This window comes from Hemiscyllium ocellatum, chromosome 32 (assembly GCF_020745735.1).
Source record: "Hemiscyllium ocellatum isolate sHemOce1 chromosome 32, sHemOce1.pat.X.cur, whole genome shotgun sequence".
NCBI lineage: Eukaryota > Metazoa > Chordata > Chondrichthyes > Orectolobiformes > Hemiscylliidae > Hemiscyllium > Hemiscyllium ocellatum.
This window is the reverse complement of record NC_083432.1, coordinates 16,183,038-16,202,221: the sequence shown is the minus strand read 5'-3', so window position 1 is coordinate 16,202,221 and position 19,184 is coordinate 16,183,038. Positions and strand designations below refer to the sequence as shown.

At 42.5% G+C, this 19,184-nt stretch overlaps 1 protein-coding gene across 7 annotated transcripts in view; it reads right to left on the bottom strand.

Annotated features, from left to right (window-relative positions):
- svild (supervillin d) overlaps positions 1–14,645 on the bottom strand; it is a 227,065-nt gene extending 212,420 nt beyond the window's left edge. For 6 of the 7 annotated variants that reach the window (XM_060848960.1, XM_060848963.1, XM_060848961.1 and 3 more), the window contains exon 1: positions 14,593–14,645. In XM_060848960.1, the coding sequence (XP_060704943.1) occupies positions 14,593–14,614 (22 nt within the window). In that variant the 5' untranslated portion in view covers positions 14,615–14,645. The remainder of the gene's footprint in view (positions 1–14,592) is intronic. The other variant, XM_060848965.1, reaches the window with a different exon arrangement.
- Positions 14,646–19,184: the final 4,539 nt, after the last annotated feature.

The window sequence follows — 19,184 nt, the reverse complement described above, 5'->3', positions numbered from 1 at the left end:
CAAAATACTTGTTCAATGCCTCGGCCATTTCCTCATATCCCATTACTAAGTCCCTCTCTTCATCCTCTAAAGGACCAATGTTTACTTTAACTACTCTTTTTTGTTTATATATTTATAAAAACGTTTACTCTCTTTATATTCCCAGCTATGTTTCTCGCATAATCTATCTTACTTTTCTTTAAGCTCTTTTTGTGCCTTTCTGTTGATCTTTAAAGTTTTCCCAGTTTTCTAGTTTCCCACTGGTCTTTGCTATTTTGTATGCCTTCTGTTTTAATTTGAGAGCCTCCCTTATTTCCTTAGATACCCATTTTCCTCCAGTCTGCCCATTTCACTGGTATATACTTCTGCTGAACACTTTGAAACATTGCTTTGAAAGTCATTCACTGTTCAGCAGTCTCACCATAAAGTATTTGCTTTCAGTCTACTTTAGCCAACCCCTCCCTCATCCGACACCAAAATTGGAGGTGTAGTGGACAGCGAAGAGGGTTAAAACTGAAAATGTGTTGCTGGAAAAGGGCAGCAGGTCAGGCAGCATCTAAGGAGCAGAAGAATCGATGTTTCGGGCATGAGCCCTTCTTCAGGAATGAGCGAAGAGGGTTACCTCAGATTACAACTGGATCTTGACCAGACGGGCCAATGGGCTGAGAAGTGGCAGATGGAGTTTAATTCAGATAAATGCGAGGTGCTGCATTTTGGGAAAGCAAATCTTAGCAGGACTTATACACTTAATGGTAAGGTCCTAGGAAGTGCTGCTGAACAAAGAGATCTTGCAGTGCAGGTTCATAGTTCCTTGAAGTGGAGTCGCCAGTAGATAGGATAGTGAAGAAGGCGTTTGGTATGCTTTCCTTTATTGGTCAGAGTATTGAGTACAGGAGGTGGGAGGTCATGTTGCAGCTGTACAGGACATTGGTTAGGCCACTGTTGGAATATTGCGTGCAATTCTGGTCTTCTTCCTATCAGAAAGATGTTGTGAAACTTGAAAGGGTTCAGAAAAGATTTACAAGGATGTTGCCAGTGTTAGAGGATCTGAGCTACAGGGAGAGGCTGAACCGACCGGGGCTGTTTTCCCTGGAGCGTCGGAGGCTGAGGGGTGATTTATAGAGGTTTACAAAATTATGAGGGGCATAAATAGGATAAATAGGCAAAGTATTTTCCCTGGGTTTGGGGAGTCCAGAGCTAGAGGGCATAGGCTTAGGGCGAGAGGGGAAAGATATAAAAGAGACCTACAGGGCAACGTTTTCATGCAGAGGTTGGTACGTGTATAGAAAGAGCTGCCAGAGGATGTGATGGCGGCTGGTACAATTGCAACATTTAAGAGGCATTTGGATGGGTTTATGAATAGGAAGGGTTTGGAGGGAAATGGGCCGGGTGCTGGCAGGTGGGACTAGATTGGGTTGGGATATCTTGTCGGCATGGACGGGTTGGACCGAAGGGTCTGTTTCCATTCTGTACATCTCTATGACTCTATTATAGTCTCTTTTGTTTAAGCACAGAACCCTGGCATTGGATTTTATCTTTGCACTTTCCATCGGTATTCTAAACCCAACCATACTGTGATTGCGCCTTCCAAAAGCATCCCGAACTATGACATCATTAATTATTCCTATCTTATTACCAGGATCAGATCTAGGATAGCTTGTGCCCTCGTCGATTCCATCACGTACTGTTCAAGAAAACTATCGCAGATACATTCAATGAACTGCTCCCCAAGGCTACTCTGACAGACCTGGTTCGACCAATTGACATGCTGATAAAAATCCCCATGATAATTGCCATACCATTTTTACAGGCATTAGTTATTTCTTTGTTTGTTGCCTGCCCCAATGTGATGTTGTTATTTGGAGGCCTATAGACTACTAGGAGGAAGTGAGGACTGCAGATGCTGGAGACCAGAGTTGAAAAGTGTGGTGCTGGAAAAACACAGCAGGCCAGACAGCATCCGAGGAGCGGGAGAATCGACATTTCGGGCATAAGCCCTTCTTCAGGAATGAGGCTGGTGTGCCAAGCGGGCTGAGATAAAAGGTAGGGGGGAGGGAATTTGGGGGAGAGGCGCTGGGAATATGATAGGAGGAAGGAGATGAGGGTGAGGGTGATAGGCCGGAGAGGGGGTGGGGGCGGAGAGGTCGGGAAGAAGATTGCAGGTCAAGAGGGCGATGCTGAATCCGGGGGTTGGGACTGAGGGAGGGGAAATGAGAAAGCTGGAGAAGTCTACATTCATCCCGTGTGGTTGGAGGGTTCCTAGGCGGAAGGTGAGGCGCTCTTTCTCCAGGCGTCGTGTGGTCAGGGTCTGGCGATGGAGGAGGCCAAGGACCTGCATGTCCTTGGCGGAGTGGGAGGGAGAGTTAAAGTGTTCAGCCACAGGGCGGTTGGGTTCATTGGTGCGGATGTCCCAGAGGTGTTCCCTGAAACGTTCCGCCTATAGACTACACCCATCAGTGACTTTTCCTTCTTAGAATTTCTAATTTTCACGCAAATGGATTCAACTTTATTCTCCATAGCACCTGTATCATTTCTCATTACAGCCCTGATGTTGTTCATAAATAACAGAGCTACACCACCTTCCTTTCTGTCCTTCTGAATAGTCTGATACCCCAGAATATTCAATTCCCAGTCATGACCATCCTATAACCATGTCTCCATAATGGCTACTAAATCATATTCATTTGTGATGATTTGTGTCGTTAACGTATCTACCTTGTTATGAATGCTATGGGTATTCAGGTAAAGCGCCCTTATGTTAGTTCTTGTACCATCTTTATGATTTCCAATATCTCTAATAATATCTCCTGAGTTATCCTGTCTTTTTACTTCTTTCATAGTCTGCCATGTAGTTAAACTCTCCTGTACATATGCTAACCTGCTGCTTTCCTTTTTATTTACCCTCCTGTCATTCTCCCTTTCCCTTTCTCCTGACTCACTAGTCTAAAGTCCTAGAGAACACCTTATTTATCCTTTTTGCTAGAACACTAGTTGCAGATCTGTTCAGATAGAGACGGTTCCTTCGGTACAGATCCCTCCTGTTCCAAAACTGATGCCATTGTCCCATGAAATGGAACCCCTCTTTCCCTTATCCACATGTTTACTTCACAAAACTTCTTGTCCTTGAATCAATTTGCATGTGGCTCAGATAGTAATCTGGAGATCATGACCCTTGAGGACCTGTTCCTTAATTTTGTTCCGAGTACTTGATAGTCCCCAAACAGGTCCTCCTTCCTAGCCTTGCCAATGTTGTTTGTCCCAACGTGGACCACAACAACTGGATCCTCCCCCTCTGCTCCAATATCTTTTTAAGCCGGTCCTGGCACCGGACAGGTAACACACCATGTGGGACTCTGAGTCCTGCTTACAAAGGACACTATCTGTTCCCCTAATTACAGAATCCCCTACAACTGCCACTTGTCTTTTTGCTCCCCACCCTTGAATGGCCTTTTGCATCACGGTGCCGTGGTCTACTGGCTGATTCTCTGCGCAGCCCTTTTCCTCATCCACACAGGGAACATGCATCTCATACCTGCCGGATTAGGTTAAGAGCTGAGGCTCCTCTGTTCCTGAAATCAGGATCCCCCTACCTGCCTCATTTGCAGTCACACTAATCATTGATTGAATTTGAAACACTTAATATATCATGTGTGACTGCCTTATGAAACTAAGCATCCAGGTGACTCTTCCCCCTCCTGGGTCTGCCATGGTGTTTGTCGCTCAGGTTCCAGATCATCAATTCTGATCCGGAGTTCTTCCAGCACCAACACTTGCTGCAGATGTGGTCACTGCTGTTCACAATGGGATCAGCCAGCTCCCACCTCATACAGCTACAGCACAGCACCTGCCCAGCCATCTTTACTTAGGTACTTTATTAATTTATATGAACTTGTGAGTTAATTGATTTCTTAATACATCTCTGCTATGTTCTTTTCCGAACTTGCTGCAGGTTTCCTACCAGCCAGTGAGGCACTGACTGGAGGCCCCTCTATTTGCACCCAATCACAATAAAGACAGCACAGTTGGCAGGTAACAAAACTGGATCAGGGAATATGCAGGACCATGTCTCATGATTACATTTCCTAGCAACAACTGCTTTTACAAGGTAGCACATTATGGTCATTAATATTCCAGGAATCAAACATTACAATGCCAGACACCATTGGGAACAAGCTGTGAGGAAAGTTACAGCAAACCTAAAAATTGAACATTTCTTTTTGTTGTTTTATTATCAAAAGTAAATATTGAAAGTGTGGAGAAAAGGATATTTGACTGTGTTAGATGTTTGGGGCCTGAAGATCATGTGGATAGATGCTGCAGGAATGCATCCAACCAGAATTGACAACTTTCACCAGTCTATTGTACAGAGTGGCATTACGTTGTAATACTCATTCATAAATCAAGTATAGCTAATATGGGCTGAATGGTCTCGGGTGAGAGTTCCTTGAGTGTGGATATTTAAAACATGAGGGGCTACATAGACAGCGAAACTAAACTGTCTCCCACTCACTGTGTTCCTGTCGAATGGGTAAATACTCTTAGAGTCATACCCATACGCCTATAGGATGAGCTGGGTTGTTATTTGTGTTAAAGTCTGATTTTTTGGACCACAAATCTCAGTTGAGATACAACCTCTCTGAGGATTCCACTGACTCTTTTCTGGTTGTGTTTAAGAATTAGGCACAAAACTCTAATAGTGCAATGAAGGGCTTGAGCTTCCAAACCTCAGCCTCACAGGAGAGGTCGAGGCCTAGTGGTACTGTTGCTGCACAGTCAATCTAGAGACCCAGATAATGTCCTGGGGACCCAGGTTCAAATCCTGCCATGACAGATGGTGGAATTTTAATTCAACAAATATCTGGAATTGGAAGACAAATGATGACCATGAAACCATTGCCAATTCTTGGAAAAGTAATTTGGCTCACTAAGTCCTTTCAGGAAGGAAACTTCCATCCTTAACGAGGTTGGCCTATATGTGACTCTAGACCCACAGCAGCATGGTTGACTCTTAACTGCCCTTTGGGCAATTATGGATGCTGGCCTAACCACCCACATCCTGTGAATGAACTAAAAAAAATCTACCCCAACAATGCTGCCAATGAAGGACCCAGCTCCTGGCAAGTGTTCACCATTCCTGTGTGTAGAAAGAGCTGATGGATATCATATACCGACTGCTTCAGACTTGGCTATGATACCCTTCACAACGTACGCTCACTGCCTAACTCACAAATGAGTGGCAGCACTTTGCAATGGGTGGCAGAGGATGCCCAGGGGAGCTAGGCTCTATGAAAATGCAGGACCTTCAGGAGAGGGGGTGGGGGTGCAAAGGAGAGATGGAAGAAAAGAAAGTGGGCATGCAGTGGAATAGACTCACAGCAGGATGGACAGTGTGCCTGGTCAGAATGCGAAAACAGAACATATGTTGCGAAGACAGATGATGGGCTGGATTTGATGTTTTCTGGCAGGGTGAGGGAGATGAAATAGGAAAGTGAGTAGTTGACTCATTCCTCCCCCACCCCCATCCCACGGTCTCAGATCACCGAATCAAGTGTCAAATGGCTACATAGTTGGAAGGCGACCAACTGGAATTGCAATGGGTAGGGTGGGGTGTGGTGCCTAGTTGGGAGATCAGCCTGAGGTATCATGTGTTCAAGGGGTGATACCCGAACAGGATATTGGTCACAGTTACAAATTTAAAGGGTCCCTGCTCCCCTTTTTTTTAACTGAATGCTCAGAAAGGTCAAACAATGAATTTAAAAAATGATGCCAGCGCTCCCACTTTCACAAGTAAAGTCTATTGTTATATACAGCCATGGTCCCAGTGTTGGGCATCATCATACTGCCTGATCATTGCTGCCATGAAATGCTGTCAAATGCTTTCCCATCTGACACCCCATGAAATACAGGTGGGCAACAAATCTCTGCAGACACACACAGAGAATGCTGGAGAAACTCATCAGGTCTGGCAGCACCTGTGGAGAGTGAAACAGAGTTGATGTTTCAAGTCCAGTATGACCAGTCTTCAGAAATAAAACAAAAATGGAACATTGCCCTGCAGCATTAATTCTTTCACCCTATAAGGAGATAAGGGCAGCTTAAACTGAAATTATAAAATGTGCATTTGTGGAAGATTCAACAGTATCAAAATATCTGAAAATAGCTCACGCTGTGAAGGACAATTTTTAGAAAGCAGTGTCACAGAGTCAGGGTCATACAGTATGGAAACAGACCCTTTGGTCCATGCTGATCATAATCCCAAACTAAACTAGCCCACCTGCCTGCAAATGGCCCATATCCCTCCAAACATTCATTATTCATGTACTTATTCAAATGTCTTTTAAACATTGTAACTGTACCTCCATCCACCACGTCCTCTGCAAGTTCATTCCAGTCATGAGCAAAGAAATTGCCCCGTATGTCTTACTTAAATCTTTCTCCTCTCACCTTAAAAACATGCCCCCTAGTCTTGAAATCATCCATCCTAGGGAAACAACACCTACCATTCACCTTATCTATATTAGTGATTATTAGACATGCATATGGGCAGCATGGTGGCTCAGTGGTTAGCACTGCTGCCTCACAGCGCCAGAGACCCAGGTTCAATTCCCACCTAGGCGCAACTGCTTGTGTGGAGTTTGCACATTCTTCCTGTGTCTGCGTGGGTTTCCTCCCATGGTCCAAAGATGTGCAGGTTAGGTGAATTGGCTATGCTAAATTGCCCAAAGTGTTAGGTGAAGGGGTAAATGCAGCAGAATGGGTCTGGGTGGGTTGCTCTTTGGAAGGTCAGTGTGGACTTGTTGGGCTGAAGGGCCTGTTTCCATACTGTAAGTAATCTAGTCTAATAAAGGGTTACAGCATGGGTGGCAGAGCCAGCATTTATTGTCAGTCCCTAGTTCCCTTAAGAAGGTGATGGTGAGCTGCCTTCTTGAACTGCTGCAGTCCATGTGTTGTAGGTGGATCCACAATGCCTTTAGGGAGGGAGTTCCAGGATTTTGACCCAGTGACAGGGAATATAATTCCAAAGATTTCCTAGATTCCAGAACACTCCCATGCAGATTGGGACTTAGCAAATGTAGCATTGCAGTTCAAGGAAGGAAGGAATAAGAAAACAGGGAACTCCAGACCAGCTGACCTGACATCAGTCACCTTGGAAGGGTTAGAATCTAATACTAAGAAACTTTTAATGTCTGGAAAGTCAAAATATGATCATATAGTCAACCCGGTTTACGAAAGGGAGACTGTGTTTGACAAATCTATTGGAACACTTGAGGATGTAACTAAACAAAATGAGTGACTAATACATTGATTTCCAAAAGATATTTGATAATGTGCCACACAGAAGGTTAATACACAAGATAAGGGCTCGTGGAGTATGAGAAGCAGACCCTATAGATAACTAGGGCATTTTGAAGTTAGCCAGTTGTAATTTAGTGAATGCTGGAACCTGAACTATTTTTAATTAGATAGAAAAAAGGAAGGACAGTAATGTATCCAAGCTTGTTTATGATATGAATCTTGATGGAAATGAAAGCTGTGAAGGAACACAAAGTGACTACACAGAATTATAAACAGATTTATAAGTAAGCAAGAAGATCTTGGAGTGACCCTGCCTCTAAACTCGAAGCTTTGGGTTCAAATCCAAGAACAGTGTGTTCATAATGCTCCAAACAAGTTGATGAACAATTTGGAGATTCTTTCAAAATACATTAATGAGACATGGACAGAGTGCAAGAAATTTCTGTTCAGCAATGTAATGGAAAGACATTGGAGTCTCCATTATCACTTCTCATGTCTCCGAACTGATTGGTCTTGCTGCAGTTATACAGGGCCTCGGTGAGGCCACATCTTCAGTATTGTGTGCAGTTTTGCTCTCCTAGCCTGAGGAAGGACAGTCTTGCTGTTGAGGGAGTCCAGTGCAGGTTCACCAGAGTGATTCCAAGATGACAGGACTGACAATATGAGGAATGACTGGATTGACTGGACTTGCACTCACTGGAATTTAGGAGAATGAGGGGGGGATCTCATGGAAATATAAAGAATTCTGATAGGGCTGTATAGGCTCGATGCAGGAAGAATGTTTCCGATGGTGGAGAAGTCCAGAACTAGGGGTAGCAGTCTTAAGAATAAGGGGCAAGCCATTCAGGACTGAGATGAGGAAGAATTTCTTGACTTAGAGAGTTGTAAATCTGTGGAATTCTTAACCACAGAAAGTTGTTGGGACCAGTTCATTAGATACATTCAAGAGGGAGCTGAAAAATGCGTTGCTGGAAAAGAGCAGCAGGTCAGGCAGCATCCAAGGAGCAGGAAAATCGACGTTTCCGGTATAAGCCCTTCTTCAGGAATATTTCCTGAAGAAGGGCTTATGCCAGAAACGTCGATTCTTCTGCTCCTTGGATGCTGCCTGACCTGCTGTGCTTTTCCAGCAACACATTTTTCAGTTCTGATCTCCAGTATCTGCAGTCCTCACTTTCTCAACATTCAAGAGGGAGCTTGACATGGCCCTTGCAGCTAATGGGATCAAAGGGATATGGAGACAAAGGGGGAGTGGGATACAGAAATTGCATGATCAGCTATGGTCATATTGAATGGCGGTGCAGGCTTGAAGGGCCGAATAGACAACTCCTGCGCCCATTACCTATGTTTCTGCGGACTATGCCATTCATGAGAAAGTGCATGTTGCCACAACAATTCGAGACCTTTAGGGTTGCTTGGTTGCTACATGGCTAGTATACATCAAATTAGTGTCAAGAGCATGAATTCAGTCTGTGTTTGGGATAGTGTGGGTTCAGGACCTGTCTCTTTGCCCCACCCATGGTGGAGATCATAGTGTTATAGATTGGACCTGCCTTGGAGCAGAGAGTCAAAGAAGGTTTAAGTAGACAACAAGGTGGCAGAAGGAATATAATGTACAGAAAAGCAGAATATTATTAAAAGATATTAAACCTCTAAATGTTAATGTTCAAAGTGATTTGATCACTTTCATACAAGCAACACTAAAAGTTAGCTTGTACATACAGAAAGCAATTAAGAAGGCAAATTGCATGTTAACTCAGATTGGAGAACAGAATAAGGAAATCTGGTTGCATTTGTGCAGGACTTTGATGAGAACACAGGTGGACAATAGCTCAATTTACCTGAATTTGACTATTTGAGTCTCGTAACTAATCTTTGCTTACTATGCTTGATTGGTTCAGTCTAGGTGTGGACTCAGGGTAAAGTGACAGACATCGCAGAAGTTGAGCCAGGATAAGGATGACTTCAGATATTTTGTGATTGCAGTGATACTTTTAAATGATTGTAATTTTGTACAACTGTGTTTCTGTCAGATATATTAAATATACAAGAGCACTAATTGCAGTTTTGGTCTCTACATCAATGGAAAGACATGGAACACCTCGAAGGTGTGACAACAGAGGTTTACTAGATTGATTCCTCAGATGAATTGTACTACATCGAGAGATTAAATAAACTGGGCTGAACATTTCTGGGATTTAGAAGATTGAATTTTGATTGAAGATTGAAGCTCATTGAAACATAGAGGATTCTGATGGGGTCAGCAAGGTACACAGTAAGATGTGACCACTGGCTCTGGACATGAAAACTTGGAGCACAGCTTCAGCCTATGAGATTGATCAGAAACTGAAACAGAAACCAGCAACATTAACTCTGATTTCTTTCTACAAGTGCTGCCAAACTTGCTGAGCTTTTCCAGCAATTTCAGTTTTTGTTTCTGATTTACAGCATCCACAGTTCTTTTGGTGTTTATTTGAGAGTTTGATCATTTGGGACTGAGATGTGGAGAAATTTCTTTCCTCAGTTAGTTGTGATTCTTTGAAATTATCTACTTTAGAAGGTTGCAGATTATTGAGTAGACTTAATGCTGACAGAGACGAACCTTGATTTCAGGGATTCAAGGGCTTTGGGGAATGGACAGATAAAGCAGAAATGAGGCAGAAGATCAGCCATAATCATATTAAATGCCTGAATAAACTTCAGCTTCTATTTGTTCAGTACTCATGTACACTACCTCACTTCTGCATGAAGTGTCAAGCTCCACTGCGAGAGAACATTTTTAGAGAACTTTTTCCCAATTAACAAATCACCTTCCTTTTGTTAGGGAAGGCATTTGGAAATATTAGAGGTCACATTGTCACACTAGCAAATTCCTGAAGCTCTACTTTAACTGATGAAGAATGATAAGTATTTATACTGATAGATGGGGTCAATGAGGTCACAATTCATGAGATTGATGCTGTGATTAGTGTGAAGAGAGCTTTACAGGAGTAAAAACTGCCTCACAATATATCAACAGAGAATTAAAGGTGGGTGAGGGTTTTATAAGCTAAAGACCAAGTTCCTGCCACAGCTATATTGACATTATAACATATAACACTTGCTTAGTCCTGAAGGGGTAACACAATTAGTTCATCAAAAGAGATATTTTTGGTGTGTGTACTAACTATAAATATCTTTTACAGAGCTTCCAAAATCTGTAGTTTCAACTGAAACAAAGATATTTCTTCCAGAATGCCATCTCTACTGTCCACCCTTTTCAACATCAAAGTGCCACTTGACACTGATGAACTTTCAATCCTATTTCACGCCTGTAAAACTCTCCTCATGTGCAACACAGCACTGACCTCTTGAACTGTGACCCCACTGACCCTACCTCTTAGAAGAAATACTTACTATCCTCCATTGTTAGCTAATGGGCTATATTCTGTCGACAAAGCTGATGCAATATAGCTCTATTCCCACAAAAACTCCTAGGCAGCTTATTTGTTCCATTTGAAATTCCTGGGTTTAGAGATTTAGAAAGGGCTGTTTTGTCTTAGGTAGACAAACTCTAAACCAAAGTGTTGGCATTTTGTGTTTTGAAATATGAACAATTAATAGGGATATGAATATTATTTATGGACCATAACACTCTGTGGTAAGCCATGAAGACAGGAACTAGGTACCTTGTGTCACACCCCTGTATCCGCACAACCATAGCTAAGACAGGCTTGAACTCACAAACCTGAGTTGATTTATTATGGGATTGCATCAAAGATGGATGGTTACACTGGCAAAGAAGGAATGAACTTGTAGTATTTGGAAAAAGTGCAACTTTGGGATGATCCAAACCAATTGCCATCCATTACCATAAAGGTAAAAGTAATGTTGCCATAGCTGTAGTAGGCAAGGTCAACTCTCTGATTTAATAGAAATGGCTACTGGTGGTTAAATCTGAGGGTCACCATAACTCAGGCAAAGGGAAAGATTGAGAAGGAGAGCTCTTTATGGTAACCTGAGCTAGAATTGAACCCATGCTGTTGATATTGCTCCATATTGCAAACTCATTGGATGAATGGCACCCATTACATTATCAACTGAAGTGCAATTGTAGAGTCACCCTGCATATAAGAAGACTGCACAACCAATTGAATTGAATAGAAATAAAGAATGCAAAAATAAACAAAAATAAAATGTTGCACCTTCCATGATTCACAGGAGAGATGTTGAGAAGATGCTATCACTGATGGGGCAGTTTCGAACCAGGAGGCATAGTTACAGAATAAGGGACGCCATTTAAAACTGGGGTGCCAAGGAATTTCTCCTCAGAGTGTAAGGAAGGTTTGGAATGTTCTGGGTAGACCCCAGAGAGCTTTGGAGACTAGATCACTGAAAGGATTGAAAGGGGAGGAAGATAGTGTTTTGGAAGTTAATGGCTGCACTGAGCTTGTATGAAAGAAATGTCAAGGTTTGGGACAGTTCACACATGATCATGTTGAATGTCGGGGCAGGCTTGAGAGGCGAAATGTCCTATTCCTGCTCCTAATTCCTATTTTGTTATTGAGTCCATACCAGCTCAGTGTAAAGCAAACCAGTCAGATTCATTCACGCAATCTATTTCTGGAGCCCTGCAAATTGATTTCCCTCAAGTGCACTTCTAATTTCCATTTTAAATCATTGATAATCTCCACTCCAACCAACCGAACAGATTATCTGAGATGAAGGCCTGATCACATATATGTGACATTACAATACCTGGGAGTCACTCGCTGAGGTTAGAAGAAAATAGCGACACCTCCTGGTAACTGGTATGTACCACCAGCAGCATGGTCAGTGGTTACAGCAGCTTGGTTACCCATTCCAATGCTGAAAACAACAGCCAAAGAGGACACCTGTAGATGCACACGCGACACTTGTGATAGAGTTTGCCATGTCCACTATCAGCATAGGTGTGCTGTACCATTTCACCACACCTGAAATGGATCATTTGTTGCATGTTCCAATATTCATGCCAGGATATTGGAATTGACCTTCTCTTTTTGGCAATGTGCATCACATAGAAACATAGAAAATAGGAACATGAGTTGGGCCTTTGAGACATTTATTATGATTATGGTTGATCATCCATCTGCCCCTGCTTTTTCCCATACCTTTTGATCCCTTCAGCCCTAAGAACGAGTCGCAGGTAGATAGGATAGTGAAGAAGGCATTTAGTATGCTTTCCTTTATTGGTCAGAGTATTGAGTACAGGAGTTAGGAGGTCATGTTGTGGCTGTACAGGACATTGGTTAGACCACTGTTGGAATATTGCAATTCTGGTCTCCTTCCTATTGGAAAGATGTGAAACTTGAAAGGGTTCAGAAAAGATTTACAAGGAATTTGCCAGGGTTGGAGGATCTGAGCTACAGGGAGAGGCTAAACAGGCTAGGGCTGTTTTCCCTGGAGCGTCGGAGGCTTTGGGGTGACCTTATAGAGGTTTACAAAATTATGAGGGGCATGGATAGGATAAATAGACAAAGTCTTTTCACTGGGGTTGGGAAGTCCAGAACTAGAGGGCGTAGGTTTAGGGTGAGAGGGGAAAGATATAAAAGAAATCTAAGAGGCAACTTTTTCACGCAGAGGACAGTACGTGTATGGAATAAGCTGCCAGAGGATGTGGTGTAGGCTGGTACAATTGCAACATTTAAGAGGCATTTTGATGGGTGAATGAATAGGAAGGGTTTGGAGGGATATGGGACAGGTCCTGGCAGGTGGGACTAGATTAGGTTGGGATATCTGGTCGGCATGGATGGGTTGGACCAAACGGTTTGTTTCCATGCTGTACATCTCTATGACTCTATGACTCTATAACTATATCGAACTCCTTTTTGAAAACATTCAATATTTTGACATCAGTGACAGAGACTTCCACAGGCTCCCCACCTTCAGGGTGAAGAAATGTTTTCTAATCTCAGTTCTAAATGGCCCACCCATATCTTTAGGTTGTGATGCCTGGCTATGGACATCACAACCATCCTTTCTGCATTTAATCTCTCTGACCCTGTTCGCATTTTATAAGTTTCGATGAGATGCTTCCACTTTTTTCTAAACTCAAACTACACTCCTCTGCACTAATTTCCATTTGCCATTTTTCTAGCCTGTTCATGCTTTTCTTCAGTCAGTTATGGGTTTTGAGTATCACAGTAAGATCAGAATTTATTGCTTACCCCTAATTGCCCTTCCAGAAGGCAGTTAAGAGTTAACCACATTGCTATGGGTCTGAAGTCACACGTAGGCCAAAACTGGCAAGGATGGCAGATTTTCTTCCTGCATGGATATTAGTGAACCAGCTGAGTTTTTGTGATGAACAGCAATGCCAATGGTATCCATTAGGCCAATGTTTAATTCTAGACTTTTATTGAACTTAAATTTCATTATCTGCTTTAAGGGTATTGAACCTACACCCCAGGACACTTGCCTGTGGTCCCAGATTACTTGTCCATGAGATGAGCATTGCACCACACTTCCCCATAATCTCAATTCAGCATCCTAACCATTTGTCTCTGTTGATATCATGGCAAATTTTGAAATCTTACAGTTTTCCAGAACTCATGTCATTTCTCTCTCTCCTTCATAGTGGTCCTTGGGGAATATCACTGTCTACTCTCCTCCAATTCTAACAGCAACCATTTTCCATGGATTATTAACATGGAAAGGAGAAAGGAAACAGTTGCAGGGTGATGGGGAATGGCTGTTGAGTGACACGAGATGAATGTTTCTGAATGCAAAGAGACAGGACAGATTTGAGGAGTTGAACAGCCTCCTTATGAACTGTAACCATTACTGATTCCATGGTTGAGAATTAAATATTACGCTGAGAGAGTGTTAGACCACCTTTTTAGACCACCTTAATAACACCGCACTGTCAATGGTGATTTCAGTCTTGATTCTACATTCAGATCTTTGGAATGGGGTTTAAAATCACAACTTATCTGACTCAGGGAAGGAGTGACATCCACCGAGGCATAGTGGATAGTAAATTCCCCAGACCTCACACACCCTTAATCGGGAGCACTTCAAAAGTTGTTCGACATTTTCTTTTAAAGAAAACACAATTATGATAGAGGCCATGGAACGATTACAATATTTGGCTTGACCAAAGTTTACTGCTCTTTCCTAATGACTGTTACATTGTACATTTGCTAAGGATCAGATATCATCTCCATTTCTATAATTAAAACCACACTTAACGCCCACTTTTGAAGTAAATGTTCCTTTGGCTGTTACAGTCCACACATGTTGTAATAGTTTCTCACAAACTCCTCCCTGCACACAATCGGTAATAGTGGAATCACTTACAGATGCACCACTGAAGGCTCATTCTACACAGGACGTCTGAAAAACAGGTAACATTTCTCCCATTTGGAGTGTGTCTTCCACTTCAAAGCCTCTCAGTCCTGAACGGCCAACCTTACCTGCACTCCAGGCCTGACTGACCATGTAAGGACTGAGTAGAACTTGACACTGGAGAATACCAGTCAGAAATAGCCTTAGTAGCTCAGCATGAAGTTAGGATCAGCTGATCTAAATCCCTGTGCATAGCTGGCCAACGTCCCTGCCACCCCTCCCCCCACCACAAGACTCCCTGTGCATATGTTACATACATAGATTGCACAGAACAGCTCAGCAACAGGCCATTCAGCCCAACTGGTTCATGCCAATATTAATGCTTCACACAACCTCCTCCCCCCTATCTCAGCGTATTTGATTTCTTTCTCCTTTATGTGTTTAGCTGGCTTTACGTTAACTGTATCTATGCTATTACTTCAATCACTCCATGTAATTCTGTGGTGCCCTATACTCTCCAGGAAAATAATTCTTTAGAACTGTGTCTAAATCTGAATTGATATCCATCATCACACCTCTGGATCTCACTTTCATTCCTGTGCAATCACTGACATTTTTAACACACACCATTTTGATCTGTTGTGGCGCATAGTTTTATTTCTTAAAGTACACATTTTATATAACTGACCAGTTGTTCTCATGGGGATTTTTTTTTGTTCTTTATTCATTTACAGGATGAGGGCATTGCTAGCTAGGCAGCATTTATTGTGGCACGGTGGCTCAGTGGTTAGCACTACTACCTCACAGCGCTAGGGTCCCACCTTTGATTCCAGCCTCGGGTGTGACTGTCTGTGTGGAGTTTACACATTCTCCCCGTGTCTGCGTGGGTTTCCTCCAGGTGCTCCGGTTTCCTTCCACAGTCCAAAGATGTGCAGGTCAGGTGAATTGGCCATGCTAAATTGCCCAAAGTGTTAGGTGCATTAGTGGGAGGGAAATGGGTCTGGGTGGGTTACTCTTCGGAGGGTCGGTGTGAACTGGTTGGGCCAAAGGGCCTGTTTCCATACTGTAGGGAATCTAATCTAATCTAATTGCCCAGAGAGCAGTTCAGAGTAGAATGAATAATTTCCATTCCAAACTTTATAGCTAAGGTGACAACAGTGAAAAGCCTTGAAAAACAATCAAGTATTTACTTTTGGAAGTTCTGGCTTCAGACTAGATGGGAGAGATGTTGGAAATGGAAGAACTCCAGAATGAATCTATAAAATACGTTGATCCCTGGAGACCAAAATGGATCACTTAGAGGTGCTGAGGTTCTAGCGTAAGAAGTAGTACCAACAGATTCAAGAACAGCTTCTTCCCTGCTGTTATTAGACAGCTGGATGAACCTCTCACATCTTAATCTAATGTTGATTTTGTTTTTTGTGCACCTTCTTTGCAGCCTGTAACTTTTTTTTAACTTATTCTGCTCTATCACCGTCTGTTCTTTGTATGGTATGATCTGCCAGTGCTGCAAGCAAAACAAAACTTTTCACAGTACCCAGGTACATGAGACAACAATAAATCAAATCACATCAAATCAAATCAAGTCAAATCAGTGAGCTGACCCCAATTTCTGATTTGTGCTGGTGAGCTGAACGGAGGTTGAGGGTTGGGTGAGAAAACTTTTAGCTGGCTTAGCAAATGGCATAAAATAATCTGACAGAATGGGCAACTTCAAAGCAGAAAAATTCTGCACCTTTGAATTTGGGTGATGCCATCACACATGGGTTGCAGGGGTGTTCGTGAAGGGGCAATCCAAGGTTTCACTACCCCTCTGAGGATAGATCTGTTCCACTTTGAAACTCTTCCTTGCCTTACCAGCCCCAAGGGATTCTCAAGCAGAAGGACTTCTATAAACTAATCATTTTGATAGGAACAATGCCTACAACAGTACAATCTCTGAATAATTCTTTTTTCAAATCTCAGGATTCACATCCCATTGTTAACGTGTAAAGATAATTGATTAAATCACCTACTGATTCATTCAGATTCTGTCCAAAATCTTGATGGATCTGTGGTTGAAATAATGATTAAAAACTTTTAAATTTTCATCCAATTTGGCTGGCATTCTGGTGCTCACAAATCTGCTATCCCTCTAGTTTTGAACTCCCCTATCCTCGGGGAGTTATTTTGTCTATGCCCCTCCTGATTTTATAACCTCTATAAGATCAACTCTCAATCTCAATCTCCTACACTTCAGTGAGAAATGTCTCCGTCTATCTATAACATAAATCCTAGTAACTTCCTTGTAAATCTTTTCTGCATCGTCTTAATTTAATAACATCTTTCCTAAAGCAGGGCATCCAAAATTGTACACAGTACTCCAAAATTGGCGGATATTGTAAACTTCAGAACTTTAATAACTGTTCTTGGATTGAAAGAATCAGGAACAACTCTGTCTGGAATAAACTGTTCAGGGAGAAGGATGAACTGATATACCGGAATTGAAAGTAATTAGCCAGGCCTGGGAGAAGCTACATAAAAAAAATGTTTAAACACCTGCTTAATAAATGGCTGCTTTATGCACAAGAACAAATGATTGCCTGCAGAGGAATTTAAGGAGTTAGCTGCAGGAAACTTGTGTCTTCAGGCAATCAGTGCTATATATAATGAGAATGTGGAGGTGCCAGTGTTGGACTGGGTGGAGAAAGTTAAAAATCATGTGACACCAGATTATAGTCCAACAGGTTTATTTGAAAGTACAAGCTTTCAGAGCACTGCTCCTTCATCAGCTAGCTACCTGATGAAGCAGCGCTCCGAAAGCTTTACTATGACTTGGTGTCATTTGACATTTAACAAATGCAACAAGGAACAGGGAGGTTACTTCTGACAAGAAAGCAAGTTGCAGACTTGATAGCTCTAGAGGTAAGTAGTCAATATTTTGGATGAAAGAATCTAAATGATCATCAATAATGTCACCCCATAAACTTGAAAGACAGAAAATACTGTAAGAATTTAATTGCAGCATTCTTCAGCAGCAGAACTTCGTAGAACAACACAGCACAAGGATCAAACCCAGCCAGGGACAGACACTGCTGGGTTTGAATCATAGCTAAATTCCACCGTTAAATGGGTAATAGCCAAGTTGGGTTTTAAGGTTTATCATGCTGACTGGAGGGGTCTTATTTTGATTGCTACAAGCCATAAAGTTTAAATAATTGTTTCAATATTTGATTGGTCTGTGAGATTTCTTAATAAGTAGATTACTTACAGTATGGAAACAGGCCCTTCGGCCCAACAAGTCCACACTGACCCACAACCCACCCATTCCCTGACATTTACCCCTTTACCTAACACTACGGGCAATTTAGCATAGCCAATTCACCTGACCCGCACATCTTTGGATTGTAGGAGGAAACCGGAGCACCCGGAGGAAACCCACGCAGACACAGGGAGAACGTGCAAACTCCACACAGTCAGTCGCCTGAGGTAGGGAATTGAACCCGGGTCTCTGGCGCTGTGAAGCAGCAGTGCTAACCACTGTACCACCGTACCACTCACTAGCTGAAAGTAGCTGAAATGTAGTTTATGGTAACTTACCAACAGCCCCACAAAGCTGTTGGGGAGAGAATCTCAGGACTTTGACAGAGCAACACTGAAGGGACAGCTATCTATTTCCAAGTCAGGATGGTGAGTGGTTCAGAGGGGAACATGCAGGTGGTGGTGTTCCCACGTACCTGCTGATGTTGTCCTTCTAGATGGAATTGATTATGTGCCTGGAAGGCGCTATTCAAATAATGAACTTCTGCAGTGCATCTTGCAGGTGGTGCCAACTGCTCTTGATTTAATTTGATTTGTTTGAATTATTGTCACATGTATTACATGTGGGATTGACACAATGAAAAGTATTGTTTTGCGTGCTAACCATAAAAATCATGCTTTACATAAGTACATCAGGATAATAGAACAGGATGCAAAATAAAGTATTACAGCTGAGAGAAGGTGCAGAGAAAGATCAACTCTAATATAAGAGAGGTCTATTCAAGAGTCTAATAACAATGGGGAAGAACTTGTTCTTGAATCTGTTGGTGTGTCCAAATGTTGGTATCATCTGCCTAATAGAAGAGGGTGGAAGAAAGTCTAACAGGATGGGAGAGATGTTTGGTTTTGTTCGCTGCTTTCCAGAGACAACAGAAAGTGTAGATGGAGTCAACAGAAGGGAAAAAGGGAGGACTGCAGATGCTGGAGATCAGAGCTGAAAATGTGTTGCTGGAAAAGGCAGCATCCAAGGAGCAGGAGAATCGACATTTCGGGCACGAGCCCTTAGAAGGGAGGCTGGTTTTCGTGGTGGATTGGGCTGTGTTCACAATTCTCTGTAATTTCTTGTGGTCTTGGGCAGAGCAGTTGCCATACTAAGCTGTGATCCATCTGGATAGGATGCTTTCTATGGTGCATTTGTAAAAGTTGGTAAGAGTCTTCTGAGGATATAGGTATATTGGTGTGCTTTCCTGACTGTAATGTTGACGTGAATGCACCAGGATGGGTTGTTGGTGATGTTTACTCCTTGGAATTTGAAGCTCTCTACCACATACACCTCAGCACCATTGACACAGACAGGGGCATAC